The sequence below is a fragment of the Mytilus californianus genome, unplaced genomic scaffold (genome assembly GCF_021869535.1).
Source record: "Mytilus californianus isolate M0D057914Y unplaced genomic scaffold, xbMytCali1.0.p SCAF_3, whole genome shotgun sequence".
Classification (NCBI taxonomy): Eukaryota; Metazoa; Mollusca; class Bivalvia; order Mytilida; family Mytilidae; genus Mytilus; species Mytilus californianus.
The window spans coordinates 58132431-58159588 of record NW_026262679.1 but is presented as its reverse complement, the minus strand read 5'-3'; the positions used below and the strand labels follow the sequence as shown (position 1 = coordinate 58159588).

General features: G+C 31.6%; 1 protein-coding gene across 1 annotated transcript; it reads right to left on the bottom strand.

Annotated features, from left to right (window-relative positions):
- Positions 1 to 1222: 1222 nt before the first annotated feature.
- LOC127733030 (mitoferrin-1-like) lies at positions 1223 to 27083 on the bottom strand. Its single transcript, XM_052242290.1, has 4 exons — positions 26804 to 27083; positions 17967 to 18186; positions 15750 to 15806; positions 1223 to 7369 (listed from the first exon to the last, which is right to left on the bottom strand). The coding sequence occupies exons 1-4, from the start codon at positions 26924 to 26926 to the stop codon at positions 6813 to 6815; spliced, it is 957 nt and encodes a 318-aa protein (XP_052098250.1). The 5' UTR covers positions 26927 to 27083; the 3' UTR covers positions 1223 to 6812.
- Between the last annotated feature and the right edge of the window lie 75 nt (positions 27084 to 27158).

The following is a 27158-nucleotide window of genomic DNA, read 5'->3' as shown; positions in this document are numbered from 1 at the left end:
TATAACAAAAATATCGAACTCCAAGTCAAATTCAAAAAGGGGAAGTTCATAAAAACTGACAAGATCAAACGCTATCAATCAACTACTACTGCCTTAATTAACTAAATAAGGGGTTCAATACTTATATACTTTATAAGTAACTTTTGTTTCTTTCATTGAAGAATCCAAGAGTTTTTGACCAAAACATGCACTGAAACTTTTCATCAAGATCAACAATTATAATAATCCTTAGTAATCACTGTACAGGCTCCGCCCCTACAACTATCAGTATCATCATGTCAAAAACACAGATTTAGATATAAGAAGATGTGGTATGAGTGCCAATGAGACAACTCTCCATCCAAGTCAAAATTTATAAAAGTAAACCATTATAGGTCAAAGTACGGTCGTACACAAATTTGTTTACATAAACTACAGCTGAATCATAGTTGCTTTTCAAAAAGAAACTTAATTCTAAAATTACGGGTTTGCATCACCAAGATATTTCCTGATAATTTTATTACTGATTACAGATTACAGAATGACACACAACTACTTTTATGCCATAGAAAAGGTTCAATTTAGACCTGGTTTGACATAAATAATGACACAGGCTGTATGCCCGGACTTTTTGGTAATTTCGATTGGGGACAATCTTTCTCTCCTGCAGGTAGCTGTGTTGTTACACACTCCTTGCTATGATAGCTATGTCTCAGGAAATAGATATTCTTTTAAAATATTCTTGCTTAAATTCTTATTCGTAAACTCAAACGAGCATAAAATATTTATCAAATAACCACAAACCTCACATGGGAGACACCACTTGCAGAGACAAGTGCACATTTTATTATTAATATTAATATAATAATGTGGAAAGTTCGTGTAAATACACTACACTTTGACTGCAATGGCTCAAATGACTTTAAACCACCTAAATTAACTCGTGCATGAACTCAATACCCCAATCGAACCGACCTTACTATAAATAACCAAACACGTGTCAACTATAAACAACCAACATATTTACATGTTCGATTTTTGTACAACTTTGATAAATACATATATTTAGCCATAGATCTTAACAATGAAAAGGGAAAATATTGTCATCATTCATTGTTCACTAAAAGATAACTGGCTGAAATAATTTGTGTTTATATACCTTTGATGAGTGGATGCTCATTAGAGAAGAGTCACTTTGGTATCTTTAGATATTCACTATGTAAAGCTATGAATAAACAAAATGTTTTTAATAGCATTTCCTTTTATTTAATATATAAAGTTCAACAAATATGCAAAGTTATCTTGTAAAATACAAATACCTCAAACAGACACATGAAACAATCTTTCAAAAAACAATCACTTGAAGGTACCTGTAGTTTGTGATAAAAAAAAAATCAAATGTAATTTTATATTCTTAAAATGTGTCTTTCAAAAAATAAAAAGTAAATTAAAATTTACAGCTTTGTTACAAAAGGCATTTGTTCTAAACAAAAATTAGAGAATGAACAACCTAATTTCTACAGAAATTAATAAATATTCATTTTTTTCATTGTAACATTGAGATTTACAAATTCAGTTCACAAAATGTCCACAAAATTACAAAATCTATTGAAATTAAGAAAATATTTAGCTTTTCACTATTCAATATTTAGATAAAAGATCTTTAAATTTTCTGTTAAACATGCTAACCATCTGAAAGTATTGAAACTACGTCATTTAAGAAAATATGATTTGTTATACAGAAATTTTTAGGTTGCAAAAATAAATCTTGTCTTACTTTATGCATATATAAGTCTAATAATTTCTTAAAATAAAAATGCTGATTTTGGTGATAATTACATTTAAAGAGACAATATAAACTATGTTTTCACAAGATATAACATATGTACAAGGAAAGATATAAAATTTTCAAACGTCAGATATCAAGAGTATGTCAGGTTTCAAGTATTGTATCTATTTCCATATATCCCCAACTAAAATACTTCCAGAATTTTGAATGTCTTAAAAAATGTCAACAAACAGAGGAGGATCAACAATTAAAACAATTAGCTATTTCAAAACTTCCAAATTTTGGCAATCTGATTTTGGATTTGCCTGCATTTTCAATTTATTTTTTGCTTATGACCACTTTCAACATAATGTACTAGAAGTCAAGATTTTCAAAGAAGCAAATCTTTTATACATATATACCATCCTTAATGCCAACACAAAGTCCAAAGTGTAAAAACAATCTTTTGGCAACAATAGAACTAAGAAAGTATGCCAATTTTCTGAATTTACTACATTCAAAACATTTTCTTTAACATTCACAAGAAAAGGCAGGAATATGAAAACTCAGAGATGCAAAAATGTAACAGGGATTTCTTTCCTCTAGAATCATTCTTTGCATCTGGATAAAATTGCCTATGATATATGTGTTTGGTTAGTTTATAGCAGTTACAGAAACTGACTTATTTTAATTTATAGTAAAGAAATCCTCACAAAAACATGATTTGGATTTTAAGGTCAATTAAGAACAATTACCAGATATATCTTGTTTTTTTGCTTTACCCTTTGTAAAAAATTTAGAAATTCATTCACTGGGAATTTTTTTAAATGCAAGTGACATTATAAAAACATGGTCAGTGCCCCAGTATTGACAGTTGAATGAATGATAATCACTTGACCAATAGTCAATCAACAGTATCTAAATTCACTGGTAGAAATTTAAAAAAAACTAATTTGCTTATCCTTGTTTGTTTTTAAAAATGTCTTTCTTGGCTGTTACTATATTGTTAATAAGAATTGTCAGAATAACATAAATAAGTACAATGTCTGTATGAAATCTTAGTATTTTACATGACAACTTAAATATCACATATTTAACATATTCAAGGTTTGACATAGGAATGAAAGCACTGTATAAAAAAAAAAATAAGTTTGGTTATTATTTATCATAAAATCTTATAATGTAAATAAAATTGAGAATGGAAATGGGGAATATGTCAAAGAAACAATAATGTACAATGTATTAATTCTGCAGTTGTGTACCTTGTTATTCTAAATAAGAAAACATAAAAAAATTCAGGACACATGCTCTAAATAAAATCCTAGATTCTCAAAGCATAAGGATGATAAATAGGTGTTCTGTGAACTTAGATGTATAAAATTGGCAATAAATATGGTACATGTACAAATTCCTTTAAGCCTGAATATAAAATAGAGAGAAAGAAAAAACTGATAAGTATCTTAATTATCCCATAAACTGGAAGAGAATTTTAATACTAAGTTTAATTTATGTATTTAGCTTTTAATTTTTGTGTCAGATTGGAAGCAGAAAAAAAGTCTTTATTTGAGATCACAAATAAAACATTTTGTTTTTTTTCTAATACAATGCTTTCATCTGAAGATAATATATTTTAAACACAATAATGCACCACTTAATAATTGAATGTACAGTTTTTAGTAGGAATACTACTTGTACATGAATTCTTCCCTACCCGTAGAAACGCATTTTTCAACATAAAAGTCTCTTGATTACATATCAATTATTTGAATGTTTTGAACTTCATGTCTGATTAATTTCAAAATATAAATTCGATTATAATGAAAATTAATTTACATTGAAAATTTTGCATTAACTTTTATATTCATTTCAATTAACAAGCAATAAATTTTACAAGAAAAAAATACTTTAGTTTATCTGAGGTCTTCTGAATAAATTAAAAAAATAAAATTTTAAGAGTAGTATTTTAAAGGGGAAAAAAATTCAAGATTAACCCAAGCTGTAGTATTTTGAATAATACCTCACACCTTTGGGTTCATTTTTTCGCGACTATTTACAAATGTGAAGCATTTTTCATGTCTCACATAAAATCAAAACAATATTTACAAATACGTGTAGCACTTTACATGACTCACACATTATGTACAGCGATATTTATGTCCCATACAGAAAGTATGTACACATGTGTAGCATTCATAATGACCAACACAAACTGAAGTTAAGCTTAGTAACACTCAAACTACAGTTTCAAACATACAAAATTATATAACATAATAAATATATTTAAAATAAAAAAAAAAAAAGTTGTGTAAATCTCCTCAATTTGACACAACCAACCTCTTCTTGAAAATAAACGAGCACATAATATATTATAGATGAAAAAAACATCTCAACCAAAAAAACTTTTTCTAAAAGTAGATAGTGTTAAAATGTTTTAAGCCCTTTCTCCCTCCTCCCAGTTTGGATCCAATGGAAACTCGGATTTATCTGGATCGATTACTGTGACTGTTAATCATTTAAACCCTGATGTTATTAAAACCTAGTACTGGAAATAAGGCATCATCAAATTTAGATATAATTTTCAGACTTTTTTTTAAAAATTTGTATCTTATGTTTTCAAACTAAACACATACAGAACCCTTCATCAACACATAAGACGTAAGTTTAAAAGATAGCACCCAAAAACATATTGGAATTTAATTTCATTTTTAAAGATAAAAATGATTTTAACCTTGCCAAACCATTCTTGAAAACCAGACTGGTTGGCTCTCTTGAAGAAATATCTTTAAAGTAGAGAATACAATTTGGAGGGAAAAATCTTATACCTTCAGTTTACTTAAATCTTCATGTGCACCAATCAACTTCCCTCCATAAAACACTTGTTTAAACATATCTTTCTAAATAACAAGAAGCATGGCAAAAAGTGAGAAAAATGAAGGAAAAGATATGTACAGACTATTTTTGGCCCCTTTAATTGGAAAATCACAAAGTATTATAAATCTAGTAATATCATCCTTTAAATTTTCAGAAAGCATTTCTTTTCAGTTAACACTATACTCTAAAAATTTAAAATAAGTTTTCGTCTATAATGTTTGCTTTGAGTCTTAAATGTTTACTTAATGCTTGTACAATGTAACAGAAAAAAATAAAAATTTGCATGATTTTTTGCCCAAAAATGTCTTATACAAAGATGTTTTTGTGTAAGGCTGTAATTGCTAATATTTAATTTGCCAAAATTTAGTAAATACAACTTATTTGTCAATTATGACATAACAACAAGATCATAAATGACATTGATGCACTAAAATGACCAGAATAAGTATATAAATTAATAAAATTATCATTTTTTAAGACAGAATTAAAGAAATTAACTTTTTTTAGACCACAGAGGCTAAATAATAGTTTCTTCATACCTTCTCCTTTCATGAATTATGACATATACTATCTAGAATTGTGAAAACATTGAGCCATTTATAGAAAATTATAATCAATACACAAATCAACCATTTTAAATTGCATAGATATGATTTCAATGGAATGAAACAAATACACTACATGTATAGAATCACAAGATGACTACCCTTCAAAAAGACACAATTACATGTAAAAGCATGAACAGCTGACAAAGTTCAACAACAGTATACACAAGGTGAATCAGTTAAAAGTCCCTGTTGGTGGTGAATGCCGGGTCTTAATTCATAACACTTTTTACTCGAGAGTGAAAAAGTTGTTCGCAAAACACTGAATCCAGTATTTTGATCGGTTGATTTCTGAGTCAGAGAACAATAATTGCGCTCGAAATTTTTATGACCGCAAGGCCTGGTGATTATGAGTGACTCACTCTGACATTTCTCTCCCTAAATGCCATAGATATTGTATAACAAGGACAAAGATCAGAATGTTATCACCACAAATCACCCTGTTTCAATTAACACTAGCAAGAATGTTTTTACAGGAATCCACTTGTGTCTACTGTATTGTTGCTACTACGATTAAGAAACCTAAAATCAAGAATCCTATTAACTGCGTCCCTGTAGTGTAATACAGCAACCTACTCTGGAGTAAATATTAATGACATGAATAATCTAAAAAGAAAACATTCCAAGGTTTCATAAAAAAACAAAATCATCTTGGTATGAATGAAGAAAATGCAAAGACTAGAAGATAAAAGCCATGCAGTGTGATGTTTGTCTTCTTAGACAATCCAGATATTTATGACATTTAACTAGATCAGAATCAATTACTTAGTAGTCTAAACCCTAACAAGACCCTTGCATAACAGAGCTATAACAGGTATTAGATATGGGACAATGAGAAGAGCAATTATTTTAATCTTGAAGATGACAAGGATTCTTGCAACTTTATGATGGCACAATGATTTATGTAAATGTACTAATTTATCTTAAATCTGTTTTAATCTATGACCAATCATTTTTAAATTAAGAAAATCTCTGAGGAATACTTTAAATTCAGAAATGTTTAGGTATATCAATTATTGCTGGACAATGGATACAAATGGGAGAATAGTGATTTTAATTTTAGGAAATTCTGTTTACCAATAATGCTATAAATATTTCAAATGCTTTTTTTTTTTTTAGTTTTGCAAAATCTACTATGTCGCATTTTTTGAAATTATATAAAGGATGCAAAACATTGTGAATTTTCTTATGATGCAGAATCATAAGGCTTCAAGAAAGTTTGATTAATAATTTCCATGATAAATTTTTTTGTAAATGAAAGAAATAGAAGAAAAAAAGTCACTACTACCTGTACATACAACTAGAAGAATGGTTATATGCAGCGGTATGAAAAATGTAATTAATACAAAAATAAATACTTAAGTTTACGTAAAATTTAAAGGGGCCATAACTGCTTAACCTTATCAATTATAAATGACCTAGACAGAAATGAGATATGACAAAAAATTATGAACATAAATATGCATGACAACCAAACCAAACAAAAACATGAAAATAAAAATGTATGTAGCACATGCAGCTTAGTCCAATCAGTTGAAAAAGTTGGTTTTATTGTGAGGCGGTTGGTAGTCAGATTGAGGGTTTCTTTGTTATACTTCACTACTCTCCACGGCTTTAACTGTTAGTCCATTCACTCTAGGGTATTTGTCTTCCATGTTTTGTCTTTGGGTTAGTAAATACTTAAACAGTTCATAAACAGACCATGAAATGCCTGTTGCCGGCATTTGGAATATCACACGTGCTTGGACACCTTTAAAATAGCCTCGCAGCCCTTGATATTCATAAACAAGTCTAAATGCTGAAGTCATACCATTCACATAAGAAACTCGAGACCTTGAACAGCATTCCTGAGTGTTCAATAATGTCTTGCATACATCGAGAGGCATAGTAGCAACAGCAGCTGCTGCCCCAGCAATTGCACCCGAGATCATGTGCGATGATGGATCGTAGCCCCGATCTTTGTTCATTAAATCTTGCATTATTTCATAAGTCATAAAATGTATACACTGAAAAGGTATGTTCATAGTCAACTGTGTTGTAAAACTTCTATAGAATGCCATTACACCTTCTTCCTTGTAGATAACTTTGATACAGTTCGAACATGATTTGTAAGGGCTGTCAAACATCTGCATTCTCTGTTTTACCACTGCAAATGAAGAAAAATAATGACATTAGAAGCTAGATATAACGGGCTGCACTAATTTTGGGGCAGCCAATGATTCGATAACTGAAAGCCATGTGACTTTCAGTTATCAAATCCTTAGCTGCCCCAGAAGTAGTGGTTTCAGTTAAAGCAAGACACACAAAATTTGTTCCAATATTTTTCGGAGAATAAATGACTGAAAATAAGAAGCCAAAGTTCAAGGACTTGACATTTTTCTTCTGAGAGATTGTAAGAAAATCAGTTAAATCTTATATGTCTTAAGCATGTAGAGATAACACTAAAGCACTTAAACACTATTGCATAAAGTTGAATTACTGTTATTAAAATTAGTGTTGATTAATTGTGGTAGTTAGCTAGACGTAGCTAATAATTCTGTAATATCCTATTGCTTTTATATGGCATGGGTTGTTTTCATATGAAACGAAAGCATATGACAGAATCAAATGATTCCTCTTTCAGCAAATAAAAGATCAGTATAATTTATGTATGATTTGAGCACCTACTGTAAATATATAGATATAATGAACCATCATTGAGGAGTTATGATGACTAGGAAGAAGCTCGACAGGGCCAAAATTTTCAAAGGGACATTACTCTAGAAAAAAAACTCAATGTACAAGAATATCCTAACCAAATGCACATATGCATATTAAGATCTGACAATAAACAATGAACCAACTTTCATATTGATATCATAAACCATGAAAATGGAGTTACAATGACATGGAGTTGCTGGACAGGGCCAAATTGTGTAAACTCAGAGACATGTCTCTGGGAAAACTTAATATACTGGAACTTCTTATCCACATGTACATCTGTTTAATTAATCTAACAGTCTACCAAGTTTAGTATACATAAGATAAAACATGTAGGAGGAGTGTCCATGACAAGATTGGTGTTGGACAAGCCAACATTTCTGTGTTGAAAGAGGTATAATTCTAAACAGAAAATCAATAGATGGGAACACCCTACCCACATGAAGATCTGCATATGAGAATTTCATAACTCTAAACAGAAAATCAATGGATGGAAACAGCCTACCCACATGAAGACTGCATATGAGAATCTAACTATGTACTAAGTTTCAGGTAGTTACGATAAACCATGATGGAAGTGTTAAGTTGCAATGACAAGGTCTGATCTGGAAACGGTCAAAATTTCTATGGTGAAAGGGATATAATTGTTTCTAACCTAAACAGTATAAAAAATCCTTCTCATGGGGATGTTTGCATATCACAGTGTTCTCCTGACTCCTGTGGTGCTATCTACATAGATATTGTAAAAGAATACGATATGAATGTAGTGCTAATCCTATAATTTATGGGAAATACTGTATCATGATCAATTACTCCAAAATTTTGAGGTGAATTAAACTAATGATTAGACAAGAGGCTGTCAGAGAGACAGCAAACCGGATTTTCCTGCAGAGGTCGAACCCTGAACAGTTGAGCAAGTATGGACACTACATTTAAACTTAAAACAGCTCTAAATTTGGATTGTGATTGAATATTTGACACATCATAGATTTGTGAATGTAGTCAAAGAACTGATATATTTGAAATTGGACATTTAAATACCTATTATGGTCCAATATTCAAAATCTAAGTATATATTAGAAATCAGCATATCAAAGAACCCCAAGAATTCAATTTTTGATGAAATCAGACAAAAGTTTAATCTAGGACCCTTTGGACCTCAATGTGGACCAATTTGATAAAGGAGCTCACAATCCAAAATCTCTTAATACATGGTTAGATTCAGCATTTGAAAGAACCCCATAAATTCAATTTTTGTTGAATCAAACAAAGTTTAATTTTGGACCCTGATTTGGACCAACTTGAAAACTGGGCCTAAAAATCTAATATTTAAATTGAGTTTAGATTCAGCATTTGAAAGAACCCTATATATATATTTAATTTATGTTGAAATGAATCACAGGTTAATTTTATCCATAATATTTTCTGTGCAAATGGAAATAACTCAAACTGGATAAATAGTTCTCTAAAATAAGATATGATGCAATTTTTCAAATTATAATCAATAATATAATAACAACAACCAGTGATGACTAAGTTCTCTAAAATTAGATATGATTTAACACTCAAACATTGTTAGAATCAGCATATCAAAGAACCAAAGAATTCAATATTTGATGAAATTAAACAAAAGTTTAATTTAGGACCCTTTGGACCTCAATGTGGTATTATCTTATTAATAATAAAAAGCTCAACCGTTTACAAGTTCTTAAACAGGAGGGGGTGGGGTGACCCAAGGGGACTCACCTTATATTTCATTTGATTTGTTTTATTGTCCCATACAAGAATATATATGGTTACGGGGTGGGGATCTTGACCATTTACAAGTTTTCAAAAAGAAGGGGGTGGGGGTTACCCCAGGGGACTTTCCCTCAATTTCATTTGATTTGTTTTATTGTCCCATTCAAGAATATATATGGTTTAGGGGTGCGGATCTCGACCGTTTACAAGTTATCAAAAAGAAGGGGGTGGGGGTTACCCCCATGGACTTTCCCTATATTTCATTTGATTTGTTTTATTGTCCCATACAAGAATATATATGGTTTAGGGATAAGGATCTCGACCGTTTACAGGAGGGGGGTGGGGGTGACCCAAGGGGACTCGCCTTATATTTCATTTGATTTGTTTTATTGTCCCATACAAGGAAATGTATGGTTTCAGGGTGGGGATCTTGACCGTTATCAAGTTTTCAAAAAAAAAAGGGGGTGGGGGTTTCCCCAGGGGACTTCCCCTCAATTTCATTTGATTTGTTTTATTGTCCCATTCAAGAATATATATGGTTTAGGGGTGGGGATCTCAACCGTTTACAAGTTTTAAAAAAGAAGGGGGGTGGGGGTTACCCCCATGGACTTCTTCTATGTTTCATTTGATTTGATTTATTGTCCCATTCAAGAATATATATGGTTTAGGGGTGCGGATCTTGACCATTTACAAGTTATCAAAAAGAAGGGGGTGGGGGTTACCCCCATGGACTTTCCCTATATTTCATTTGATTTGTTTTATTGTCCCATACAAGAATATATACGGTTTAGGGATAAGGGTCTCGACCGTTTACAGGAGGGGGGTGGGGGTGACCCAAGGGGACTCGCCTTATATTTCATTTGATTTGTTTTATTGTCCCATACAAGGAAATATATGGTTTCAGGGTGGGGATCTTGACCGTTATCAAGTTTTCATAAAAAAAAGGGGGTGGGGGTTTCCCCAGGGGACTTCCCCTCAATTTCATTTGATTTGTTTTATTGTCCCATTCAAGAATATATATGGTTTAGGGGTGGGGATCTCAACCGTTTTCAAGTTTTTAAAAAGAAGGGGGGTGGGGGTTACCACCATGGACTTCTTCTATGTTTCATTTGATTTGATTTATTGTCCCATACAAGAATATATATGGTTTCGGGGTGGGGATCTTGACCATTTACAAGTTCTCAAAAAGAAGGGGGTGGGGGTGACCCCCATGGACTTCCCCTATATTTTCATTTGATTGGTGTTATTGTCCCATACAAGAATATATATGGTTTAGGGGTGGGGATCTCGACTGTTTACAAGTACTCAAACAGGAGGGGGTTGGGGTGACCCCAGGGGACTCGCCCAGGGCTTCCAAAATTATTTTTAGCCAGCCGGACATTTTATATATTATCCCGATTTTAATCCCTTAAGACTAAATATATAAACAAAAGGCAATTATGGTATTCAGTTGCCGAGTTGGCCATCCCAATGATTGACATTAAAAAAAAAACGATATTAAACTTTCTTTGATTCAAATTCGAAGTTCTGACGTAAACTGTTAAATTGACAGTGCATCATTAGAAGTGTGCAACATCAGCGTACTTATATCTGACTTAAACTCTTTATTTGTGCAAAATAGCGTTGTCAAAAACTTTACTTTCATTTTTAAATCTAAACCGGATGTTATCTTGACTAGTTCAAACAGAGACATGTCTCTAGGTTCAAACAACGTGGTTGTGACGATTTTTCATTTTCACCTTTTAATTTTTTCATCAAATCATATTTGTAAACGTATTTCTGATAATTTAAATCTTTGACTAAATTAATTAGATGCAAACCACTGAAATGTAAGAAAATAACTTTGAATAGACCGATCAATGTCCGGTTCAAAATAGTTTACCTGTCACCTGAACAGGTAAATTTCAGCTGTTTGACAACTAATTAGCCTTGATTAAAATGAGAAGGTATTAAAGAAGGGGTTGTTTTGATAGTACTTAATGATCATGTCACTTTTATGACCGGAAATGTGTGGCTGTTAAAGGCAAAACGTTGGGTCAAAAAGATCACATATTATGTAAAAATGACCGTCTCTTAAGAAAGCCTTCAAAACTAAAAAGTAGATGACCGTTTCATGCTTTGCCCAGCCGGACTTTTACTGGAAATTATACAAATGTCCGCAATATATGACCGTTTTGGAAGCCTTGGACTCGCCTTTTACTTCATTTGATTAGTTTTATTGTCCCATACAAGAATATATATGGTTTCAGGGTGGGGATCTTGACCATTTACAAGTTTTCAAAAAGAAGGGGGGTGGGGGTTACCCCCATGGACTTCCCCAATATATTTCATTTGATTTGTTTTATTGACCCATACAAGAATATATATGGTTCAGGGGTGGGGATCTCAACCGTTTACAAGTTATCAAAAAGAAGGGGGGTGGGGGTGACCCCCTGGACTTCCCCTATATTTCATTTGATTAGTGTTATTGTCCCATACAAGAATATATATGGTTTAATGGTGGGGATCTCGACCGTTTACAAGTTCTCAAACAGGATGGGGTGGGGGTGACCCCAGGGGACTCGCCTTATATTTCATTTGATTTGTTTTATTGTCCCATACAAGAATATATATGGTTTCAGGGTGGGGATCTTGACCGTTTACAAGTTTTCAAAAAGAAGGGGGGTGGGGGTGGTCCCAGGACTCCCCCAATATTTCGTTTGATTTTCCCATACAAGAATATATATGGTTTAGGGGTGGGGATCTCGACCGTTTACAAGATAAAACTCAAATTTATTTCCATGAACCAGTAACAAAACACCAAAATAATTCTCTAAAATTAGATATGACTTAACCACTCATAAATCTCTAAAATTAGATATGATTTTATATCTATCAATTAAACACATCACTTTTCAAAACAAATAACTTAAACTTATTTCCATAAACCAGTAAAAAACCAGCAAAATACTTCTCTAAAATCAGATATGATGTTATATCTATTTCCATATTATAATCAAATTTAATTAATAGTTGCTAATATTGTTTCTTTCATGTGTCAAAAAATAATACAGATCTGCAACTTATCTATCAATGTCAAAAACTTTATCTCATAATAAAAAAAGATTATTATCTAATTAAAAACAAGTTCAGATTCAGCACTTGAAAGAACCCTATATATATTTAATTTATGTTCAAATATCACACACACAAACTGATTAATTTTCCAAGGGGACCTGCAGTTTATTTCATATGATTTGTTTTTTTGTCCCATACAAGGATATATATGGTTTAGGGGCGGGGATCTTGACCGTTTACAAGTTTTCAAAAAAAAAGGAGAGTAGGGGTTACCCCAGGGGACTTCCCCTAAATTTAATTTGCTTTATTTTATTGTCCCATACAAGAATAAATATGGTTTAGGGGTTGGGATCTTGACCGTTTACAAGTTTTCAAAAAGAAGGGGGTACTGTTTACCCCCATGGACTTCCCCTATATTTCATTTCATTTGATATATTGTCCCATACAACAATATATATGGTTTCTGGGTGGGAATCTTGACCGTTTACAAGTTATCAAAAAAAAAGAGGGGTAGGGGTTACCCCAATGGACTTCCCCTATATTTCATTTGATTAGTTTTATTGTTCCATACAAGAATATATATGGTTTAGGGGTGGGGATCTCGACCGTTTACAATTTCTTAAACAGAAAGAAGGTGGGGATGACCCCAGGGGACTTGACTTTTATTTCATTTGATTTGTTTTATTGTAACATACAAGAATATATATGGTTTCAGGGTGGGGATCTTGACTGTTTACAAGTTTTCAAAAAAAAAAATCATTATCATATGCTGAAATATTTATAATATCTAATTGAACAGAACTATGGTTGTTTAACATAGTACTCTAACACAATTAATAATGTAATAATCTTCAAAATGTCTAATGATATAGCTTATAATCATTACCACTTAGGAAATAGATAATTTTCAAATAAATCTGTCACTCCAATTTTTATTCTGAGATAAGACAAATCATAAAAAGATAACAACAGTAAAATATTTAAAAATTCTACTTTTGGATATTAAAAATGAAGATAACTCACAAAGGAGATATACTAAAATCTTGAAAATTAATAGAGACCTTCATTAAGTCCCAGGAAACAACATATTTAAATTTGAAAAAAATTTGTTAAAGCGTTTTCATGTTATTGTGCGGACTATGTTTGGCAGTCGCCAGAGCCGCCCAGCCGCCCGCCATATATAACCATTTAAATAACCGATATTTCCTTCGAAAATCCGGTTAAAAATGGTCTGGACACAGGCTGTTTTCTATACACCCCCTTTATACTTGTAGTTCCTGTATAAAACCTTTAGTGACCAAGCTCACTTGCCACTTGCTATTTTTTCCACTATTTGTTTCCCAGTCTCCAAATGTTCACCTTTTTTAATATAACATCAAGTAGATTTTAAAATTCAAGCTTAATCTGGTCAAATTCATAAAAAAACAGATGTAATAATGTTTCAAAAGGTCTTATCTGACATGCAAGTGTTTTGTCAACCACAAATATTTAAAAAACATCTGCATTTCTTTTATCATCACATTTTATCATCACATGCAGATTAAATCTACCTCATGATATAACATATCACTTGTTCAGTGTGTTATCTCAATATCAAAGTCTTGACAAATATAATTTATCAATCAAAATACCCTTATCAACTCTCTCACTTAATAATTAAGAAATAATTCATGGGGGCTTGAATATATCGTGATTTTACCACAGGTTGGCCCTTTATGACAAATATTTTACCCTGAGCGATAGCAAGGGGTAAAATATCGGCATAAAGGGACAACCCGTGGTAAAATCACGATATATTCAAGCCCCCATGAATTATTTCGATTTTAATAGGACAAATACGGCAATTCTTTTGGATCGAAGCGCTCTAGGTAAGGCATTATTTGCCGTTCCCATAAATAATGCACTATTAAATTGACGTAAAAGAATGAAGCAAACTGAATAAATGGCATGCTTAAACTATTTACAATGACATATTAAGATAGGTTTGAATGAATCTAAATGATAATTGTATTTATATATCTTATATGGAAACAAAAAATGGCTTATATAACACATTTTAGCATCGTTTGTTTACGTTTCCTTGTTGTGATGATTTTCGGTTTCACAATCATCGTTCTATGACGTCGGGTAGCTCATTCATAAAAAAGCATATGACGAGGGAGTACGATCGGAACAGCCCAAACAATATATTCATATTTTACCACGGGTGTGTACTCAAAGCGTTTGAAGAACGTCATGTTAGAATATGTAATATACAGCAATAAATGTGTTGATATAAACAAGCACTATCTTTAAAAAAGATATCTGACCATTCAGATGTGAGCATATAGTTTAACACAAACAAAAAATCTTTATCATCATGATCATAGTTAAACAAATTGCACACAATTTGACTATATGTCAAGCACAACTTTAACAATTAGAGATACAACCTATTTCGGTGTGTATATCGTGAACGGAGGGACGCCAATGGGAGATATCTATATAATATAGCTTTTGATCAGAAATTAAATTTGTGATATATGTATTTTGACATTCTTTATTTCAAGTATAATATTTTGTACTCTTTGAGATTATTATTACGCCTTGGAAGTTTTAGATTGCACTTGTAAGTACACAAAATCGATATGATATATTTATAGCACTCAAGCTATTAATAACCTAATAGGTTCCTAACTGACCTGGTAGATCTAATGAACCTGTCAGTGATATATTAAAGGCTAAGCCTACAAAGTCCAAACAATTTGACAGTTATGATAATGACACCTTCTTTACCTGAATTTATTTGTATTTATCTGGATAATTTCATTTGTAAGTTTGATTTTAAGTCCGTAATGTTTTCCTTTTATTGTAGAATATATCTTTTTTGGTTGGTTTTTCTTCAATTCCGAAATTTTGTCCAATCAGAGTAAAGATTTGTGACATCATGCATGCCGTTACCATAGTTAAGCGTCCTTTTTAAATGGGTCAGAAACCGAAATTATTACTGACTGCGCCAGTAAAAATAAACTTAAAGATTTATTTAATACCTTCTGCAGGATTCATCACCATATCATGTAGTAATGTTGACAGCAAACCGGCGGAACCTGTTAGAATAATAATGAAAACATTTTACAAATATTCATACATATTCTAGAATTTTCTGTTTTACTCTTACCTTTGAAAATAAAAATAATTCAACATATGTGTAATGTGATAAGATTTTTGTTCACTTGCTCCTTTCATGATTATTTGTTCTTTATGTCCAAATTTTCTGTATCAGAATCTTGAGGAGTATGGCTAATTTCATTGTGTGTGCACCAAAATAAAAATAATGTAATACATAATTCGTCCAATAGATTGTTTAGGACATTGTCACCATTCATAGTCTTGTCCAATACAGATTGTTTAGGACATTGTCAACCATTCATAGTCTTGGTGAAAAATAAGGAAATATGACACAGAATGCATTTTGATCCTGAAACAGTGAATTCTGTGTAAATCAAATATTTCATACTATTAAAAAAAATACTTCCCTTTGCAATTTTTTACAAGAGTTGTCTACCATGTGAAAAAAGTCATACATGGGGAAATACTGTTTTGTTTTTTTTCATTTTCCCTTATTTTATCTTGATATATGTTGAACTGACATGATGGTCACATCTATTTGTATCTCTTTATGTAAAAAATTTTTTTAAATTTTTCATCCTTAATTTTTAATATCTGTTGATCGTATGTGTTAAACGCAGATATTCTCTGACAGAAAATGATATTTCAGCACAAATGAAAACAAATATTGAAGTATCTTCTATGAAAATGAAAAATCTTAATGAAAAATGCAAAAGATTATTAAATCATCTTTTGACTCAAAAATAAATTAATCAATCCTGTTTGAATAGCAGCACTTAGTCAGTTGTTTCTTGAATATATCAGCATCACAATATGATTCTGGTCATGGTCATGTGATCTTTACCTGAAAATCTCATAATACAGATTAATACCATATAATGCTAAAGAGTGATTCATATGCCTACTTCGGTGTTAAATATATCACTTGTCACAGATAATTATCAAAAGGGTCCTGCACTGCTCACCTTTATCATTTGGTTCTTTCTTTTCACAAAATGAGCTGAAGATAATAGATAGGTTTCGATATGACATATTTGAGCTTGCATGATTTCTTATGTCTGCCATTTTGAGGGGTAAATGGTTGATCTTCTTGTTTGACCAACCAAATTTAAACATGTGTTGCAACCAAGTCTGATGAGAGATCCTTACTAGATTGTAGTGATGACTCAATCAAGACTAAAAGAAATTGTATAAGTTCCTCTGAACTTTTTCTAGCGATCAGCCTAAACAAGTGGAATTTGGCTGATTTATAAAGGAATTTGTGCATCTTTATATCCAAAATGGTGACAAAAGGGAAGTAACTCTTGCTCAAATTGTGTGTTGACTTGAAATATATCTATACATGTATCAAAAAGATCTTTTTGCTCTGCCTTACTAATACAAATGCAATGTAAACATGTATTAAACAGGTTGTGGCATGAGACCTTTGGAAACATGATCTAAATGCCCCATAATATTTTTATTTGCTCCTGTAAGTAAGACTATAATGGCCCACTCATCAAGCATAGATTTGCTATGAATTGGTTCAAAAATTTCATTTCACAAGCTAATACTATTACAAATTAGTAAAGACAGGGAAATAGGAAATGTTCAGATTTTCTTTACTTTAAACTAGTACATGTATTAAGAAACTACAACTGATTATGTCAAGAATTTTTCAGACAAATTTCCTTAAAAAAATATCTAAATTTTCTTCATAATAATTTTTATTTTATTTTCCTATCACCTAAATAGTTAATACATCACATGGTCATTCAATTAAAAGATTTCCTAGTAATCTAAAGACAATTGTATTGACCTAATATCTTCTAAAATGAAAACCCCCCTCCCTTTTAAGCAACCTAATTGAAAAAGATGCCATGGATGTGAAGCATTTGGGACTCTTTCTATGCACAACTGTACAGTTAAAATGCAGTGATAGATGCTAAGTAAGGTATGTTGCTACAAGTACAAATGTATAGACTAGGGACCTAAAAATAGTTTTTTTTAAATTTTTTATTATGTTTCAGAGTAGTAACACAACATGCCATTGATAAGAAATATGAAATGAATATATTGGTTCTAATTGATTTACAAATAGTGATAGAATAGTATTTTCAAAATATACAACTTAAAATCAGTAAAACTATGTTTCTTACCGTGAGCAAAATGGTTTCCTTGGTGGCCACCTGAAATTATTTTCTTCATTTTTTCATAGCATGCAAAGTACAGTGCATGAGCAGGTCCAGCACCACCAATGACTGCACTTACACCTCGCACAGTGTTGCGTACTCCCTCATATCTTACAATCTTATAAAAGGCATCAGCAATACTTCTGTAGTCAGCTTTAGGATCTGGTATGAGGCACTGCATTCGAGTCTACAACCAAAAAAAATTTACCTTGAACATATGAACCACATGGCTATTGATAAGTGTCACTGTGAATCAGATATATCCTCTATTCATGCCCTGTGTTTGAAATTTTCATGAACATTGTATATCAGCCCCATGGGGCAAAGGCCTGCAGTCTCCCTACAGGGCCTGTTTAATTGGTGCAAATTTAGTGAAACATGCACTGGGTTTGGCTCATTGTTGAAGACCGTACCTATGGTTTATCAAATTTACGTCATTTGGTCACTGGTGGATAGTTGTCTCATTGGCAATCATACCACAACCTCTTTACACTTTGTACTTATTTTATTCTATTTTCTATAATATAGCTCTTTGGACATGATGGATTTCTTGGCATTTTCTTAGATTAATACTTTTATTAGCTGTGCTATTGTAAAAAAAATGCATGTGAATTAGTGAGAGCATACTTGAGATGTAGTGAGACATGAAAAATTTACAAGTCTTTTACAATCAAATTAGCATTACTCTGGAATAACTAATCTAGTAAATCGAATCATTAAAATCAAAAGGTAGTTAATCCCCATGGAACCTTACATTGTGTAAAAATTTGGTTTAGTATTTTTTAAAACATACTCGAGTCATTTTGGGCTAGCTAGTAGGAATGGATGAACATTGGTATAGTACCTCCTACATTTGTACTTCAATACGTGTATAAAATTGACTGAAGCTTTATAGTAAGATTTCTGAGATAAAGCAAGAAGACACTGTTTCAAGTAATTCTTATCAAATTCCAGCCACTTTACATTAACCTTAAATAAAAAAATGTTGAAGTCGATCATCTTTTTGAAGTTTAATCATCTTATTACTGATGATAAAATGTTATCATGGTTATTAATAAAATCTATCTAAAGTAAATGTATTTAGTAGTGTTATTGTCTTAGAAAATGCAAATTCTGGAAATTTTATTGCATACCTCTAAAACTTATTTGACACGAAAATCCTTACAGTAGTCATTGGTAATAATTAATAGCATAATATACACATGTTGTGAAAATTAAATCAAAATACTATGACAAATTTTTCATCATAAGCTGACAATCAGGTCCAAAATGTTAAAAAATTTTGTTACAGCTCACTAGCCCAGGACTTATCGGCAGCAGGATTTACTAGTCCTGTTGATAGAACTGCTAGCCCAGCAAATCAGACCTGATAGACCGGACTTTCAACAAATATTTGAGTCAACTGGACATTTTATTCTGATTCAAATTTCAATCCTGTAAGACTTGGTCACAAAGACAATCATTGTTAAAATGTTTGCATCATCACAATGCCTGAATAATTGACATTAAAAGTCAATAAAACGATACTAAACTTCAGAAGACTTTTGATATAATTTTGATGTTCTGACGTAAACTGTGAAATCGACAGTGTATCATACAAAATGTTAAAAATAAGTGTACTAAAATCTGCCTTAGACTCTTTATTAATGCAATATCACGCTGTCAGAACTATACTTTCTTTTTAAAAGCATTTAACCTATTACTGGATGTTGACTTGTTAATTGTAAAACACGGACCAAAGATGGACACAAAAAAATCCGTGTACGCTGTCAAAGCACAATTCAGTTAATGTAGTTCTTTCCACGTTATTTCTTCTTGAAAATATTTGAACTGAACGTTTAGTCAAAGGGTTCCATGATAATGCTGGCATTTTTGAAGAATTCGGATGCGAATTTAAATCTCACACCTGCTTGCATGCTCACACGTGTTTCAACAACGTGGTTCTGTCGAATTTTCACTTAAACCCTTTTTTTTCTTTTTTTTAATTTATCATTAAATTGAGAATTTCATGTTAATATGTATTTCTGAAAGGCTAAATCATTTTTACTATGTAGCAGGTCACATCAATCAATGCATCATACCCCCAATACTGTTAATTTAAAATATCGCCAAGTACGGACAAATCGAATATGATATAGTACAGCAATCAATGCATGATACTGGTCCACCAAGAGTCATATGCATTTGTTCTATTTTTAAAACATGTACAAAATCAGTTCAAATTCTTGGCATCCCGGATAACGTAATTGAATTTGATTGGCTAGGATAGAATAGTGATGAATGGATTTTCCACTCTGTATTTTGGAAACACCAAGAATTTTTTGTTACTAGTCTGTCGGGCATATTGGGTTACAAGTTTTTATTGCCCGAGATGTAAATGATCTAGTCCCGGGCGTCGGGCTAGTGGATTTTTTAACTCCTGACAATTCTTCAAATGCTAAATAGAGGTGTTTTTTTACATTGTCCTGAAATCTACAAATCTGCAAAATTTGCTCTCCCAAAAGACTGATTTTAATATGACTATTTTCTATTCAAAGAAAAAGGTACAACTACATTTTTTTTAATATAACAGTACTAATTGGCTATAAGTATTTCATAAAAATTTCTGTAAGTTAAAGAAATAGTTATTGAATTTTTCATTCTGTATTTATAAAACATTGCTTTGAAAATATTACTTTAAATTTAGAGTACATAATTCATTAACATCCCAAAAAATGACTGTAAATACACGATAAAAAGTAGAAAATACACAAATTCAGGACATCCTTAATTATATCTTGATGGGGAAAAGTACTTGTAATACAATAGCCGAAAAAGATATTCATAATTTAATTGTTTCCTGTGATTATCAACTCCCTGGCAAATCAAATATGTTGGGGAAATTCTTGAGTACTATGTTTATTTAAACTGAAATGTTCCTGAAATTTAACCTTCGTTTTTCTTTCTATAATCTTGTGAATATCCTGTGACAGTGTGTCATCACCGTAGTTACATCACACTCAAAATATGTCACCAAGTACAAATCACATTATATAACTCAAGTATCTTTAATTTTTTAAGTGATCTTTCGCGGTAAAAAATGCCCCAAAATTTACCTTCTTCTTTCTATTTAATCCTTTTTAAAGTGATGTACATGTAAGACTAAGAATAAATGTACTAAACACGTGTACATTTAACCAAACACATGTCATCTTGATTGTAAGGTAGTTGTAATAAATGAGTTCATTTGTAGAAGTAATAAACTGGTTAAGGTAATTTGTCAGCAAAAAACGGTTAAATTTATAATTTTACCCAAATCCCCAAACAGTGTGTGTGAAATGGTTTGAACAAAAAGTGCTGTCGAGTCTTAAGCAAATGTAATGCACTTGAAATTTTGATTAAAAGATATTTTTTTTACAAGATGTTCATGTTACATTATAATCATGTACATGTTATTATAATTGTAAATTAATACTGAACTGATGACGTCAACGTATCCCACAGTTCCTCTTATCCTAATTAACATACATGTGTATATGTTTTTAACTGGCAAAAATTAAAATGCAAGTTTTAAATATTGTTTGTTATAGAAAAAAAATCATATTTAAATAAAAGTATCACGTTTACTTCTGAATTTTCATGAACTTTATATAGATACACAGTCTTCAGTAATGACAGTTCAAATTTTGTTACTATAAATAAACATTTACAAAATTTATGTTGGTAAATATTAAAGCATGCCATACTGTGTATCAAAATCTGCTTTTATACAGATATCAACATAGCGATTTTCATGATTTTTTTTTAACATTTTGAAAGAACCCTTATTTGTTCAATATCATCATGATAATGCACAATGTATATTTGTACATTATACATGAACTGGAATTATTTTCATTGATAGACATTTCCTGCTTCAAACATTTGACAAACTGCCAATCAGTCCTATGCAACAAGTGCAATGCTTAAAATATTTGAGGAAATCTGTTTTCTTACAATAATAACTACAGACAAATGCATGGCTCAGCTCAAAGGAGAACAATGAGCACAAAAGTGAAAAATATTCATATAACATTAATAGCCATTTGGTTAGCATGGTTAAATCTCCTTTGTTACAAGTACATGTATATATTTTTCTGAAACAAACGCATCGTTACAATTTATTGATTTAAGTTGCTTAAATTTGTTAAATTTATACATTTTTAAATAGGAAACAATGAATGTCATAAACTGAATAAATAGTTTTTCCTCATTGAAATTAAAAGTTAAATTGATAAATTCTATTTTCTTTTTCTTTAAATATGCAACAGTGCTCTTTATTTAGTTGGTAATTCCTGACAAGTTGAAAAATATAACTGTGTAACTACATTGTACAAATGACAATTTTAGACATACACCATGTAAAATGTAAACTGATATTGTAATGGTATTCTCAGGGGTGAAATAAAATTGGATTTAAACAATTTAAATAAGAATTAAACATGCTAAATACATAGGATTCCAATTGCAAGATCTGTCAATGAAAACCAAACCTTACAAACAAAGTGAACAAGTACTTATTTTAAGATCTCACCAGTTCTAGATCTCCTTATAAATATTGGTTCCAAAAAGAAGAAGTCATATTCCCAATGATTTTCAAGTATTGTGAGCCCTGCAGGTTTATGTATTTAAAATTTACATCTAATAATGGGAGTTTGTACAGTTTTATTTTACAATTGTAATATAAAATATATTCACAGTGATTAATGGTTGATCTAGAACAAAATTTCTCAAGAATTGAAAAAGCAGGCTGTGAACGGTTAAGTGCAATGTTTGCGATTGTTATTATACATGTTTTCTTGCATGTAGCTCACTATTTATTGTGTTTCATGGGAATTGGTAAAGAAACAATGTTTAAGGATGTACACCTCAGAGAAGCCAAAAATTTCTAAAATTAAACATTTTTTCTTAACCTAATTTTAGGGTTTATATGACTGTAAAAAAATAATTGGTGAAGAAAAAATCATATGGTGGTGCACTTCTTTTTTTGCTACGGCCCTTAGAAAGTACCCAATTTTGATGATTTTCTCATTTTTTATCAATTTTTGGGTGATTCCACAATTAAACTTTTTTTCATACTTTCAATAAAGATGAAGTTATGCAATCTGAATAAATTTAACTTAAAATAAAATGCTCCGCTGGGGCACAGCTTGATACGACCGCAGAGGTCGAACCCTGAACATTTGGGGCAAGTATGGACACAACATTCAAGCTTGATACAGCACTGAATTTGGATTGTAATTAAATATTTGACACAGCATAGGTTTCTCACACAGAATGAATGTGGTCTAAGAACTTAAAAATTTTTTAATTTACCTATTCAAACCATATCATTATTATTTGCTTTTATATATAAATCAGAAATAACCAATTTAAAATGAAAAAAGGGGAAAAAAATCCTCCCCCCCCAATTTTTTGAACCCCCTTATGATTCATCACCCCCAAACTCAATCCCAGCTTTCCCTTTGTGGTATGGTACCTTGCAGTACAATGCCAGAGAGATCCATACACTTGAACACAAGTTATTGTCTGGAAACTAGAAAAATGCTTTTTTTTAAGGCCCCTTTTTGGCCCCAAATTCCTAAACATTTAGGGCAATTACCCCCAAACTCAAACCCAGCTTTCCCTTTGTGATATGTAACCTTGCAGTACAATTTCATAAAGATCCATACACTTACACACAAGTTATTGTCCTGAAACTAGAAAAATACTTGTTTTTTTGCCCTTTTACGGCCCCTAAATACTAAACTTTTGAGGGAATTACTCCCAAAATCAATCCCAGCCTTCTATTTGAGGGTTGGTACCTTGCAGTACAATTTACAGAGAGATCCATACATTTGAACACAAGTTATTGTCTGGAAACTAGAAAAATGCTTATTTTTGGCCCCTTATTCCTAAACTTTTTGGGCAATTACCCCCAAACTCAATTCCAGCTTTCCCTTTGTGATATGTAACTTTGTAGTACAATTTCATAAAGATCCATACACTTACACACAAGTTATTGTCATGAAACTAGAAAAATGCTTGTTTTTTGCCCCTTTTTGGCCCCCAATTCATAAAATTTGGAGGCAATTACCCCCAAAAATCAATCCCAGCATTCCCTTTGTGATATGGAACCTTGTGATACAATGTCAGAGAGATCCATACACTTACACACAAGTTACTGTCATGAAACTAGAAAAATGCTTGTTTTTTGCCCCTTTTTGGCCCCTAATTCCTAAAATTTTGAGGCAATTACCCCCAAAATCAATCCCAGCATTCCCTTTGTGATATGGAACCTTGTGGTACAATGTCAGAGAGATCCATACACTTACACACAAGTTATGTCTGGAAGTTACAAAAATGCTTATTTTTGGCCCCTTTTTGGCCCCTTATTCCTCAACTGTTGGTACCATAACCCCCAAAATCAATCCCACCTTCCTTTTGTGGTATTGAACCTTATGGTAAAATTTCATTGAGTTCCATTCACTTAAACTAAAGTTAGAGTGCAAAAAATAATGTGTCTTCGGACGACGACAACGTCATACCAATATACGACCACAAAATTTTTTTTGCGGTCGTATAAAAACTATAGGTAGGTGTTAATATAAGAAAGTTTTATCATATTTTGATGCTTTTTCGTGTCAAATTTACCATGTATACCATGCTGTCAATTTTGTAAATTTCTGATTTTTCTCTATTTTAAGAACAAAATGCATATTATTTCAACTTCTTTGTTATAAATGATTGAAAAAATATATATCTAAGAAATTTGAAAAGAAAAAATTCGTAAGGGTTCCGCGGAACCCAGTGTCTCGCCTACTTTTTCTGTTAATCGCAGGCTCAACAAAAATGAGGAAGTAAATCAATAAAAATATTCCTCTTGATACTATCTTTTGATTGTAAGAAGCTTCTGTCCAAGTTTGGTAAAAATCCAGGATAGTTTATGAATCTAATAAATGTTTAAAAACTTTAACTGCAGACTGAATGTAATGTTAACTGGAAGAAAACAAAATTTCCTTCTAGATACTAGCATTTGATTATAAACAAGCTTCTGTCCTAGTTTGGTACAAATCCAAAATAGTATAAGAAAGTTATTAAAATTTAAAAAACTTTAACCACAGAGTGAATGTGTTGTTTCCTGGCAGAAAATCTAAGTCCATTTAAAAGTAAAATACGGAAAAAATGGATTTATTTTTTTACAAAATTTCCTTCTAGATACTAGCTTTTGATCATAAACAAGCTTCTGTCCTAGTTTGGTACAAATCCCAAATAGTATAAGAAAGTTATTAAATTTTTTAAAACTTTAACCACAGAGTGAATGTGTTGTTTCCTGGCAGAAAATCTAACTCCATTTAAAAGTAAAATAAGGAAAAAATGGATTAATTTTTTTACAAAATTTCCTTCTAGATACTAGCTTTTGATCATAAACAAGCTTCTGTCCTAGTTTGGTACAAATCCAAAATAGTATAAGAAAGTTATTAATTTTTTTAAAACTTTAACCACAGAATGAATGTGTTGTTTCCTGGTAGAAAATCTAACTCCATTTAAAAGTAAAATAAGGAAAAAATGGATTTTTTTTTTTTACAAAATTTACTTCTTGATACTATCTTATGATCATAAACAAGCTTCTGTCCAAGTTTGGTAGAAACCCAGGATAGTTTAAGAAAGTTATTAAAATTTTAAAAACTTTAACCACAGAGTGAATGTAATATTTCCCGGCAGAAAAACTAAGTCCATTTATAAGTAAAATACGGAAAAAATGGAATTTTATTTTTACAAAATTTACTTCTGGATACTATCTTATAATCATAAACAAGCTTCTGTCCAAGTTTGGTAGAAATCCAGGATAGTTTAAGAAAGTTATTAAAATTTCAAAAACTTTAACCACAGAGTGAATATTTGTGGACGCCGCCGCCGACGACGACGACGCCGACGGAATGTAGGATCGCTATGTCTCGCTTTTTCGACTAAAGTCGAAGGCTCGACAAAAAGTGATATGGGAGGTACATGTTTCTGGTAAAATCATTTCTTGTAATCCTCACCCATTTTCTCAAAATTTTGCCTAAAATGACTGACTTGATTGGTAATAAAATTTGAAAAAAATTATTACTCAAAAACTACTAATTGTAACTACACAATTTTTTCACAGAGTTAAGTTTGATTATAAAATTTTTTAAATTCATTAATATTTTCCACTTGTATCACATGTTTTGGAAATAATTCCAGAACGAGATTTTAACGAGACTGAAACGTCAGAAGAATACATCCTTTAGCCATTTTTTTTTTTAATTTGACAAATAACATCATAAAATTGGCCATTACCCGGTCTGTTTGTGCACACCCTCCCCACCCCACAGTTGACACCCTTAGTCATGCAGATTGTAATTTGCTGAAAAAACGCACTCCCAATGATGAATGCTTGACCTTTCATATAAATAAGAAGTCAATAAAATAAGGAACTAATATAAATAATTCTCTGGTAAAAATGTTATCTCCTATATCTTAACCTCATTGGAGTTACCTCCCATGTTGTTACTTAACCCAACTGAACAAGCGTAATAACTTTTCAGTTATTTATCAACACACACAACATTATGGAAATAAGGATGACATTCACTTCATATCTTAATGATTTTTTCGGTGTCAAAAGCTTTAAGGTAATTCAAATTAACTTAGAACATGATCACGTTTTACAAGGTTAAAGCGTCCTACTGACATCGATATGAAAATAAATAACAGATTTCCACATTTCTGAAAATTATCTTCATCCTGTAACGAAATAGAAGCAAAAAATTGATCCACACCTTTACACAATCCACAGGGTACATAACACTGTGCTCTAGAACTCCAGCGGCAGCGCCGGCCACCATATGATCCACGCTGGTGCTAGTTGGTGGTAAACTTTCATACAGGTCTTGATCGTCCATATCACAGTATGAAAGTCTTTCAGTTTGATATAAGTAATGGTTTTCTAAAATTACATCACTGTCCTAAGGTCACTAACTTCATAAAACATTTGAATAACGCAATAATTCCTAGTGGACTAAAGACAACATGTGGCAGAAAGTAAACATTCAGGTGATGACGTGCAAGCTCGGGAACAATATCGGGACGTCAACGTGATTTCCGCTTCGCGCTTAACTAATGATGTGTTAATTT

Coding starts and splice junctions, on each gene's coding strand:
- LOC127733030 (XM_052242290.1), bottom strand. CDS start 26,926: ATGGACGATCAAGACCTGTATGAAAGTTTACCACCAACTAGCACCAGC. Junction 18,187..26,803: donor ACCCTGTGGATTGTGTAAAG/GTGTGGATCAAT, acceptor TTTTGGTTGTAG/ACTCGAATGCAGTGCCTCAT. Junction 7,370..15,749: donor GGTGATGAATCCTGCAGAAG/GTATTAAATAAA, acceptor CTTCATTTGCAG/TGGTAAAACAGAGAATGCAG.